This window comes from Epinephelus fuscoguttatus, linkage group LG1 (assembly GCF_011397635.1).
Source record: "Epinephelus fuscoguttatus linkage group LG1, E.fuscoguttatus.final_Chr_v1".
Classification (NCBI taxonomy): Eukaryota; Metazoa; Chordata; class Actinopteri; order Perciformes; family Serranidae; genus Epinephelus; species Epinephelus fuscoguttatus.
The window spans coordinates 429330-441442 of record NC_064752.1 but is presented as its reverse complement, the minus strand read 5'-3'; the positions used below and the strand labels follow the sequence as shown (position 1 = coordinate 441442).

The following is a 12113-nucleotide window of genomic DNA, read 5'->3' as shown; positions in this document are numbered from 1 at the left end:
GAAGTTTTGAAAATAAACGTGATACTTTTCCCCACAACATTTAATGTCAGCGCTGTTTCGTTTACAACTTTCCGTCACATTTTAGCGGAACTTCTTGAAACGACGAGTTGAGCTGAGGAGCAGAACGAAGAAGAGGAGGAGGAAGCTCTTCTTCAGGTGAGTGTGTCACATTTGAAACAGTGTGAAGTTGCTAGCTGAAGCTGTTTGTGTGTCTGACATGAGGCAGCTTTCAGCCCGCACTGCTGCTCTGTAACTGACCCTAACGTTGACCACAGGGAGGGGAATGTGTGGGTTGTAACACTGAGAGAAAAGCAGGTGAACCGAAGGAAGCGGCGGGAACTGACGGTGGTTAGCTAAGTTTGCTAACTGTCACCTTCTTGCCGCGTTAGCTGAGCTCACAGCACAGAGCAGAGAGTGTCCTCTGAGCAGCAGCAGCAGCAGCAGCAGCGGTTGATGAGCAGCTGTCCTGACCAGAGGACACCTGTTGTTGTTGGTGGTGGTGGTGTGGATTCACAGCAGCAACACGGAGACATCTCCCTCTGTAATAATCTCTTTTAGTATCTGACAGCCTGCTCCGTGATGTCTCAGCGTCGAACTACACGCAGCCAACTGCGGGTAAGTATCAGGAAACTAAACTTAACAAACAGCGAGGGGATGTTTTTAAAGAGGAGACATCAATGTGTTCCTCAGCTCTGTGTTCCCAGTGGTGGAAAGTAACTGAATACATTTACTTAATATGGACAAATCATGTCCTTTAAAAAAAATCAAAAAACAAAACTTGACATAACTTATCAAGTCTGGAGTGAAATATTATTTTTTAAATATTTATTTAGATGAAAGAAATATGATTTATTGACTATTTTCATCTGCTTTCATTTCTTTAAAACTTTAAATGTGCCCTGTGTCATAAAACAGCTTTGCCCCAGACAAGAATTCACAAAGTCAAACAGTTACATATATTTAATTTTTTATTTTTATGAAAACATTGGCCTTTTAAAGATGTCAGTGAACGTTCTCCATCATCCATGTCATGGTAATCTTAAGCACTTTATCGCAGGCAACTGGACTTGCTTGAGTTTGTTGAAGACGTTTCACCTCGACGACAGCGACACTGGCAAGCTGGCTGTCATTAATCATTTATCAAGTTTCAGCAGAATCATACTGCGATTGAGCGATGAGAAGTGAAACGTTGTCAAGAAACTCAATCAAGTCCAGTTTCCTACGATATAGCACTTAAGATTACCTTTTAAAGATGTGTCCCAGATATTTGTCAACTCCATTGTAGTTCTACAAAAACATCATTTAATCAGGTATAAAAGGAGAAAGCTACATCACAGACTCTTGTCTCACTTCCTGCTTTCCTAAAAGACAGGAATGCTGCTCAAATTCTACTTTTTGATAAATGTTACTACCGGATGTGTCTCACACATAACACTTAAACTCTACAGCCCTTCTAAATCAAAACTAAATAAAAAGTATGGTTTATAAATGAGTATCTTGATCAGCATCAAGAGAACTCTTTGCACCTTTGAAAAATATAATGGCCTCTCACTACGACTCCTGTGCAATTAATAAATATATTACTTTATGTCAGCTCTGTCAGATCTGACCTTCTGACATCCATCGTGTATGCTGTTGAAGAAAAAATAAATCACCAGGAGGTTTAATAGTCAAGCTTTTAATCTTTTAAAATATATTTTACAGCTCAAGTGAAGAGTAAAATCCACCCCCCAAAAATTAAGGTTTTGTCGCAGTTCTCAAGAATGAGTGAGTGATGATACTTGAGGAGCACAAACTGGAGCTCATCACAGTTTGATTCTGCTGGAACTCAATAAATGATGACCGACAGCCGGCTTGCCAGAGTAGCTGTTCTGAACAGCTGTTAAAGCTTTAGGTGTAACAGCTGACGTGATCGGACAACGTGCCGTACAAGCTAGTTCTTCTCCAGCAAAACCCGACCCTGACATTGTTTATTGTAAAAGGAGGAAATTAAGAAATTTTATTTTGTAATTTTTGTGCAAATCACATTTATAAAAAACTCAATATTGCGAATAACTGCGACAAAACAAATCTAAAATCTAGTACTTACACATTTAATGCAAACACTGACACATGGTGCAGGTGTACACATATTTCATGTTGATTGATGGTTGTCGCATACGTGCACAGCTTTTGAAACTGACTTCTTGTTCTTCCTTCTACCCTCCTCACTCTTTTTCTCTCTTTCCTCCTTACCTGTCTCTCCTCCTTCTACTCCTCACCTTCTTCTGTCCTCCAGGCAGCGATGTCTGCCCCAGAAGAGGAACCGCCGGCCTCCGCGTCAGCCGTCCTGTCGTCTGCCCTGTCTGCTGCCGTGTCAGCTGCCATGGCGGTTGCCATGTCCGTGGATGCTAAGGCTGACCTCGCCACGCTGCTTGACGAATGGGAAGAAGCACAGCACGGCACCACAGAGCGGCTGGTGTCCATCCTCACCAAGTAAGCTTTTGAAAAGCTGTGATCTTAGTGTTTTTTTGTTTTATTGCATAAGCACAGACAGCTTTTGATGTTGGACCTCTCTGTGCACCTCTCTGTGTCTCTGTTTTTTTTTTTTTTTTTTTTACAAGGAGGTGAGTGTGTCTCATCTCTGTGTTTCCTGCAGAATTTCTGAGCTGATTGAGCGGGAGACTGGAGAGTATCACAAAGCAGACCCTGATCCGTTTGATGACCGTCATCCAGGTTATCATCTTTTATGCTTTCAAAACCATGTTTTGGTTCAAAGTCCGCATTTGTGTCCCTGATGTGATATCATAGGTCATCTTTGAGCTTTTTTGCATTGTAAATGTGCCAGTCTGGGTTTTATTGAGCTGAACTGAAGCTTCTGTTAATCTCAGTAATGAGTTGTTGAGTTTGTGACTCCTGTTTAACTGTTGCAGGACGAGCAGACCCAGACTGCATGCTGGGGCAACTCCTGAAGATGCTCTTTATGAATGATGACTTCACTAATGCGGTGAGGACTGCTGACATTTTATTGAATTGTGCAGTGTGGTTTGTGTTGGCTGTGTGCACCAAAGTATGATGGACGAGTGTGTGTATGATTCTTAAACTTGCAAGTAAATATACTTCACAATCTCTTGATCTTTTGGGGGATGTAATGATGATTTTTATTCCCTATAATGAACATATGTGTTTGGAATAAAACACATACAGTATATTCATGTATGCAACTAAGGATTATTTTCATTTTCGATTAAAGTGATGATTCTTTTGTAAAATCAAGTCTGTAAAATGTAAAAAGAATTGTGAAAAAAGGCCATCACAGATTCCTGGTGTCCAGAATGACATCTTCAAATGTCTTGCTTTATCTGACCGACAATCCTGAGAAACTAGAACCAGAGAGTGATTTGCATTTTTGCTTGACTGATAAATTATTGATAAATTATCAAAGTAGTTGCTGATAAATTTCCTGTCAGCTGACTGAATATTCAAATAATTGTTTGGGCTCTAATATTCATGTTTCTTATTAAAACAAATCAGTGTGTTTGGACAAATATCCACCTAATATTTATAATGTATTTAAGAAGCAGCAAATGGCAGGTCATTTACGATATGCAGTGACAAAGAAATAAGCAGTCAGTCTGATGGTAAGACTGAATTGCTGTTTTGTTTCACTTCATTATTTTAAAAATATTCGGACAGATTTCTGAAATTAAATAACTTTAATATAATAAGCATAATCTCAGTGTGACGATTTCTTTGTTTATATTTGTCAGTGACTAAAGTTGTGTTGCTTTGATGTGTTGCAGCTGATGGACACGTATATAATGACGAGCAGAGAGCTGAGCCTCAACACAGCCGCCTGTCGTCTGCTGCAGAACATCATGCCGGGCCTGGAGACCGCCGTTGTCTTCCAGGAGAAGGTAAAACCTAAAACATTTTACTATAGACTCGTGTGTCAAAGATGGCTTGGCTTTGTTAGACAGTGCACAGTGAAAGAGAATAAAAACATCAGTAGAGTAAAGCAGGTGGCGTAAGGATTTTTGCAGCATGTCTTGACTAGTAGTGCTGCAAGAAAGTAAGGAATAATGCATGAAAGCAGCAGTGACTTGTTAGATAAATACTGCAGTTTTATGGAATCCAGTTTAACTTCTTAAGCCATCAGGATGCTCAAGGTGTCAGTTGTCCGTAAGAAGTCTCAGACAAGTGTTTCATTCGAACACAGTAATCTATTTTAAGTTTATTTTCATTTTGAGGTGACAGTAAAAATGCTACAGCAAAGTGTTAGTAATGCTTCTCCACTGTGCCTCTGATCACCAGTGAATGAGTCCGCTCCACTCTGTTGTGTGTGTTTGACAGGAAGGTCTGGTGGAGAAGCTGTTCTCTTGGGCTCGTGAAGCGGAGCGGCCGCTGTGCATCTACGCCACGGGCCTGCTGGCCCGAGCCATGAGCAACCAGGAGGTGGCAGCCAGCTATAGAGAGGAGAACGCTCTGCTGGTGCGTCCCCCCCCCCTCTCACACACACACACACACACACACACACTCATTCAGCGCACCACCCCACCTTTTTCCAAATACTGTGTTCACCCCAAGTTTAAGTTTGCATATCAGCTGCTGCTGATGTCTGGAAAGTTTTCACACCAAATTCTTTATTTACTAAAAGTTTTCCTGTTCTCATGGAGGATGTTAGAGTCCAACTGAAATTAAATGGCAGGTTTTTTGCCTTCTACAGCATCTGCTCTGTAAATCACACATTTCTCCTTTGATAGAAAATAATCTTTAATTAGGATTTTTTAAATTGAGAAACAGGCTCCAGAATAAACACTTGTCAAGCACCAAATGTGGGTAGATTTTTCATTTGGCAAGTAAATCTTGGGAGGCTGTTTGCTAAAGCTGCACGATATGCAAACAAATCCTATTGTGATTATTCTGACAGATATTTGAATTGCAAAATGAGTTGTGAATGGTCATTTTTCATTTCATCTTCATGAAAAGGGAAAAAATGATGATGATGTGGTACCAAAGAAGCATGTTCTCTTACATCTGGAACATGACTTGTAGGCTAGTGCATCTGTGTAGCACCACACTGCTTCATTTGTAAAGGTTTAGGACACATTTTACCTTTATTAAAAAATTGCAGCTCCTGCCTTTGGGATATTGCACTTGGTCATGTTGTATTTTCAGTAATATTGTGATTATGTGCAGCCCTACTGTTCGCCACACTGGCGGATAAATGTTGTACCAAAATAGTCATGTTATAAAAAACTATGCCGAGAGTCTGTATCGTGTTTTGGTGTCATTTAGAGGCAAACTGCTCTGCTGACAAAAATTACGAAGCAAACATATGTCGTGCCCTTTTTTATCCCGTCTCCCCAAAAAGGAGAAATTTATTGATGGAGGAGTTGTTAACATTTATAAATGTAGCAGAGTTAGCTGTGGCAACAAGATTATTAGCTTAAAATAACCACCAACCACAGTCTTGAAAAATTTCTTATGACTCCAATAACATCACTTGTTTCCTCTGAACATCCAGGTGCCGATCATGATTCAGCGCCTGCACGAGCTGCAAACTGCAGAGGCCAAGTGTCACTATAGTCCCGCCAAGACGCCCCAGAATCTACCTCAGGACTCTCAGGTTGAAGCCACTCAAACCTCAAGCATCTCAACAGACCAGCAGGACAAGACGGAGGGGGAGGATGTGGGAGAGGAGGGAGAGAGAAAAGAGAGAGACGGAGAGAGCAGCAGGTCGGTGTCAAAGGCCACTTCCAAACCTTTGTCACTGCTCTGTTCGGCCCAGAAGAACAGCGGCTCGAGCAGCAGCTCCACACGACTGCTTCCAGACTTTGTTTACCAAGCGAGGCCAGACTCTGCCTCCAGGGAGACGGACGACAGGCAGGGAGGAAGAGGAGGACAAGGAGGGAGGAGACGGGCGGTGAAGGAGAATGGGAGAAAGGCTAAGCAGAAACTAAACTTCACCTCCTCCTCCGGCAAGACTGAGGAGGAGGAGGTGGAGAGAAACGACTCTAGCGAGCAGCCGGCCAGCAGCACCTCCTGGTCTGAGATGAGCTCCATGGTGATCGGCTCCGACTACAGCCTCTCACCTCTGAGCCCGGCCATGGAGCAGAGGCTCATCCTGCAGTATCTGACGCCGCTCGGAGATTACCAGGAGGTGAGACGAACAAAAACAACACGCCAGATAATACACACAACAACACCAGTAGTTAAAATGAATCCTATGTGTTTGTGCATGAAAATGTTTTTCTCCATAACCAGTATAGATGTGTTTGTCCTCAGACAGCAGAGGGCTCTTTGATTGTCTTCAGCCCTCCATATTTTAATCCCTAATTTTATTGACACTCAGTTTTCCTAAATCAACTGAAAGGTCAATGATCTTTCTCTCTGTGCTCTTCAGTTGCTCGCCGTCTTCATGCAGCTGGACACCCGGTCGCTGCTGATGAACTACATCGACCTCAGGCAGACCAAAAATGTCCAGCTCACCTTTGATGCCCTCCTGGTAAGACTCCTTAAAAGCCCCAAAACGAGTAATGCAGTTTTATTTACATTTTAATTCTAACACAATTAAGTAACACAATTAATACAAGTAAACTCTGTTTTTTATATTAAAAGACAAATTAAACTCTCACACAGAGGCGGTGATAGGACGGAAATCTTATATCCTCTAAGAAATCCCATGTCCCATCTGCATGTCTGTGTAAGGTTTTATTAGATGATTATGTTATGTTAAACAGCTGCTGTATTTGCTGTGTTAAAGTGATTTACTCATATCACCTATAGTTTGAAAGCTACGCTCCTTGCGGTTCAGTTGATGTGGACCATTTCAAGATACACCCACCACAGCAGGTTCAATAAACGCTTCTGTCAGAGAAACCGCAATCAAATAAACAGTTATTACTCTCCTATGAAGCGTTATTGTAATTCACAGACTGACATTATGCTAACAGAAACTTTCCTCATACACTTCCAAAGGTCCAGACGATCTAAATCCAGCAAACTATTTAGACCAAACACATTATTACATCCGTAGATACCCACACACTGCAGCTGCATCATTTTGATTCCTTAGTGTCACATTAGTAGCTCAACTCCTGACATTTTCATTGACACTTCACTTGAGCCAATAGGAGCGTCTGTGTTGAAGGAAGTGCCCACCCTACTTTTTGTGGCCTTACAGCCAATCATTGGCCAGCGATTGGCCCGATGGCTTTTGCGTCTTGTAGTCGGTGACACTCCTCGCTGCCACAGGAGTTTTTAACCCCTTATTGTCTTCACAGACTGTTATAAATGAATATAAATGTTAAACAAATCTCTCCGATTGTTGTTTCAAGAAGTATTTCTTATCAATTTAGGTTTTCTAGAAGTGTTTTCATGAACAGTAAGCTCCTAAATTGACATTTCTGTCTGTGTTAACTTGTTTAACTCATATTCATGCATTCAGTACATTATTTTGTCGTCCTTTTTTTGAAAAGCGCCTGGACAAAACCTCAGAAAAACATGTGTAAAATGTTTATTTTTGATGATATTGTTATCTAGTTTGAATCTGGACTAGGTGAGACTTCATGCTATGGTCCCATTGTGTTTCCTAGATAATACCGCTCAGTTCAAGTCACCTGCAGTATCTTTTTTTTCAAGACAATATTCAGACGAAATAAAAAAATAAAACATTTAATCTAGTATGTTGAAACCTAACTGGATGACAGAAGCACTTACAGTGATTCTGACTAATGGGGAAAACAGAGTGTTACCTTTCAAATGAGATGATGAATGTGTATGTACTAAAAATGTAACAAGAACAGTTGTATGTTTACTTCAGGTATGCCTTGGATAGGTGTTTTTTATCACCTTAACAGTATATGTCAGTACACAGTAATTGTTGTGTAAATTCAATCAGAAATGATTTAGAATAACCATAGCGTACTTCATAACATTTTATTTTCTTCTTTTATTTGCAACTTCCATAAAAACAAAACAAAAAACTGCATCACATGAAAGAACACTTGATTTAAACACTAAAGGCTCAAACCCATGAAGCTAAAGGCTTTCAAAATGAAAGCTTTCAGGTTCCCGAGAACAATAATTTTAAGTGTTACAGGTTTTTTTAGTTACAACCTCACTCTCTGCTGAAAATCACGTTACCTTGTGAGCTGAATTCATGAGATCACGTGAAAGTCCAGCCCTGATTTGCTCCTTAGTCTGCCCCGTGTAGCTCCTGCAGTTGAAACAGTATTGTCAAATCTCTACCTGTGGACACATTTCTGCCCTGGCATGCTATATACCGTCATTTCATCCAACCCTGTCATCACACAGTGAAAATTCTGCCCTCAGCATTTTTAAATGTAAATTCCCTGAACATTTTATTGGTTTGTTTACATCAATTTACTAAAAACTTCAGTAAAAAGGTCTGTATTTTCTGTTAGAGACACAGCATACTCTATTTTTCCTTTACAAACCAAACCTCTTAATTGTTTTTGGAAATATAGTAATTTAAAAGATGACACACGAGTAATGATTCAGCCTTGAAGCAGCCAAGCAGTTGTTTCTGCAGCTAGTCACCCAGCCTGCAGCCTGCAGCCTCTCCCCACAGAGGAGTGTTTCTGTGTGTAAAGGATAAGATAAACTGTGGTGGGTGGAGTGCTGCTGTTCTCACTAGTGTCTCATTTACACCACCAGGTTGTGGTTTGACAAATGTGTTTTGTGGTAGCAGGATATCAGCAGGTCTTAAAGTCTTAAAAAAACACAGAATTCAGCTCACTCAAAAAGAATAAAAAAAATCTTTCCATATACAAACAATATTTTTCTCGCTTGCCGCACATTACAGTAACATTACCAACACACTTTGTGTGTGACTGTGGGCTGACAGGAGACGTTATACACCTTTAAACTCATGGTGCGGTTGTTGTGACAGTGAACTGAGCTGCAGGAGGCTGTTTGAGTACTGCACCATCAGACCTGCAGCAAATACTGTCACTACTGTCACCTACAGGAACATCAGGTCACAGCTACATCAGCTTGTAATGATGAGTCCATTTTAACAACTTTGATTAACTGAAGTCAGTCATTACCAATTAAACCAGCCATCCACAAGAGCCATTTGATTAATTATATTTCCAGAAAGTATTGTTACATACAGTTTGACGGTACTAATAAGAATGTCAAGAAATTCATGCACTTATTGAGTAATTATAGTTTTTTTCCTTGGTACTGATTTGCTGTCATTCTTTGACAAGTATCACAGTGAAAAACAGGCAGTTGCATTTTATATAGTTTTAGATAGGTCTTAAAAAGTCTTAAATTTAACTGACTGTGGAATCTCTGATAAGGGAAGCTAACTGTGAATAGTGAAGGGACAACACACATAGTCATATCAACAGACATTTTAGGGTACTACAGCGTTTGATGGCCACAGGCTCTAACCCTTACAGCAGTCCACGTAATGGCCAAACACATCTTTTTTGGTGTGAACAAATTTAAAAAGCCTTGTACAGAAACATGCTTTCACTGACTTCAAATGTTTCCTCAGTGGGACCTGATTAGTTGTATGATGTGTTAAACTGCCTCTTTATTGATTCAGATTTGTTGGTTTAAAATCAGATTTCTCAATCGTGTTTTTTCCAAAATGAACAAATGAGTACAGTAAGCTATGCACATTTTCTACATTATTCATGAACTGAGTATCTCTTCTTTGTGTCTTTAGTATCTCGCCTCGTTGCTCCTCCATAAGAAGTTTGCAGCAGAGTTCATCGCTCAAGGAGGAGTGCAGAAGCTGCTGGAGATCCCGCGGCCTTCGATGGCTGCAACTGGAGTTTCACTCTGCTTGTACTACCTGGCATACAATCATGATGCTATGGAGAGGGTACGGTTCACACACAGACGAGAGATGAACACATACACAGCTAGTCTGAGTATTAGACCTTCAGTTAAAGATGATCTTGTAGAGCAAAACTGCTGTTTTCTTTAAGCATTTAATTTAAAGTTAAGGGGATTTTTAGTGAAGGTTAGAGTGACTGTTGCTGGAACAAATAATTAGTCAAGCAGTTTATCAACAGACAAAAAAAGATAAATCAAGATTATGATCATGGTAATAAAAAAAAAAAATTTACCGGATGCATCTTCACACATGTTAAGGTTTATCTGATTTTGTGTGTGTTTTGTAGGTGTGCACACTCCCAGACAGCGTGCTGTCAGACATGGTGTCCTACGCTCTGTGGCTGCTGGAGTCGTCCCACGCCTCAGGCGTCTGCCACGCGACCATGTTCTTCTCCATCTCCTTCTCCTTCAGAGCGGTGCTGCAGCTCTTCGACCACCAGGACGGCCTGCGCAGGCTGGTCAACCTGGTCAGTGTGAAATCTTTCAGCTTATGTTGCCTCAAAGGCTTGCTGTGCAGGATTAAAAAGACAGTATACAGACTCATACAAAAGTAATCCCTCTCAATCATAACTTACGACCCACTAGAAGTGTGCGGTTGTGTATTTGTCTGCATGTCTGCGTGTAGCCCACAGCCGATAACAGCACTCACATGAGGTCAGGAAAAAAAACACAAATACAGTGAGGTGAAATGCCAAGCGAAAGATACCTCGGAGTGACACTGGACAATAGACTCAGTTTCAACCAGCGCACTGATGACATCAGAAAAGGAGAAACTATCAGCCATCTGCAAGTGTAAAGGAATATATGATGCCCTCCGTCTGTTCCTTCTGTTGTACCAGAGCATTATTCAGCCAGTCCTTCTGCAGTGTTCCACCTGCTTCTCTAACATGTTATCAGTTATTAACAGGGCCAAACTCACACATCACCATCACCACTGCCAGGATAATTCTCCCCACACTCAGCCTCACAGAGTTAAACATCAGGGCCATTGCACGCATCGCTGCCTCAGTAGAACAGGACATCTCACACTCACTCAATCACCACCTCACCCCACTGCCCTCCTGGCACAGGTACAGAGCTCAGAGGTGCAGAAGGGCTCGCTTTTGGACAAGTCTGATCCCTGCAGCCATATCTGCCTTAATCTGTGTGCTCTTGTCAATGTAATTACTGTGATGTTGTGTTTCTACTGTTGTCTGATAATGTATAGTACTGGTTAGAAGAATCTCCCCACTGGGACAATAAAGCCTAGTCTTTCTGTTGGATAGCTGGTGATTAGCTTAGTTAGCTTGCTAAAGTATCCACTTCTCTATCACAGCAAATGTCTTGTTTCAACAATAGTACAGTAGCTTGCAGTGTAGGGAGGAGGAGCTAAGTTCGAACGTTGTGTTTAGAAACAGTAATCAATAATTCCTGCAGCCTCTACCTTTAATAATTTAAATGTGGAGCAGGTTACATTTTGAATACGAGTATATTATTGGTGTATTACCTGTGGTTCCTGTTATAAAAGTCTTAACCGTCCCCTTGTCTTCCTGTAGATCAGTACTCTGGAGATCCTTAACACAGAGAATGAGGTGTCCATAATGAGTGATGATCAGGTTTTCTCCAACCGACAGACAGCCAAACACACCTGCATGGCCCTGCGCAGGTACTGTAATGAATGGATGGATGATTAAAATTTAAAAAATCCAACACCAGTACCAATACCAGTGCCCTTACAGTGATACCGATACCATGGCTTCATTCAATAGCCATAATGTGAACGGAGTAGTGTGTAGTATAGCCATACTTTTAAACCCTTTGGTGGCATCTTGGCACGCTGAGCTGCAAACTCTGTCAATACACCACGCCGCACACACAGCACAGCAAAAGCGCTAACTGTTAGCACCATACAGCTAATGCTCCCTGACAGTCATTAAGGGGTTCAACAATAGAGTTAGAGTTTTGTTGTCTGTGTGTATTTGTTTGTTGGGAACATTAATAACTTGGGTTGGATATTAGCTGCTGCTGCTGTGTTAAGGCGTGCTGACCAGGCAGGCGTTGATTTGACCGTTCACCAGTAGGAGAGCAGCTCCGGAAACGGCAGCAACAGAAAGTTCGGTGATCTGGCACGGAGTAGGGATGGTCTAGAATGTTTCGATACCACTTGGTACTGCGTTATTTCGTCTATGTCTTCTATCTACCTTGGGCTGGGTAACAGGCACTGATACTAGACCATTAATATTAGACCATTATCTAACAGTAGCTAGGCAGATGTA

The 12113-nt window shown here is 41.3% G+C and overlaps 1 protein-coding gene across 2 annotated transcripts in view; it reads left to right on the top strand.

The window, feature by feature from the left end:
• Nucleotides 1–12113, top strand: part of LOC125894618 (DDB1- and CUL4-associated factor 1-like) — a 30039-nt gene continuing 17926 nt past the window's right edge. The window contains exons 1-12 of one of the 2 annotated variants that reach the window (XM_049586157.1): nt 1–156; nt 559–615; nt 2279–2475; nt 2639–2715; nt 2913–2986; nt 3783–3896; nt 4333–4470; nt 5507–6142; nt 6386–6487; nt 9686–9844; nt 10146–10325; nt 11394–11503. In XM_049586157.1, coding sequence (XP_049442114.1) covers nt 580–615; nt 2279–2475; nt 2639–2715; nt 2913–2986; nt 3783–3896; nt 4333–4470; nt 5507–6142; nt 6386–6487; nt 9686–9844; nt 10146–10325; nt 11394–11503 — 1823 coding nt within the window. In that variant the 5' untranslated portion in view covers nt 1–156; nt 559–579. The remainder of the gene's footprint in view (nt 157–558; nt 616–2278; nt 2476–2638; nt 2716–2912; nt 2987–3782; nt 3897–4332; nt 4471–5506; nt 6143–6385; nt 6488–9685; nt 9845–10145; nt 10326–11393; nt 11504–12113) is intronic. The other variant, XM_049586165.1, reaches the window with a different exon arrangement.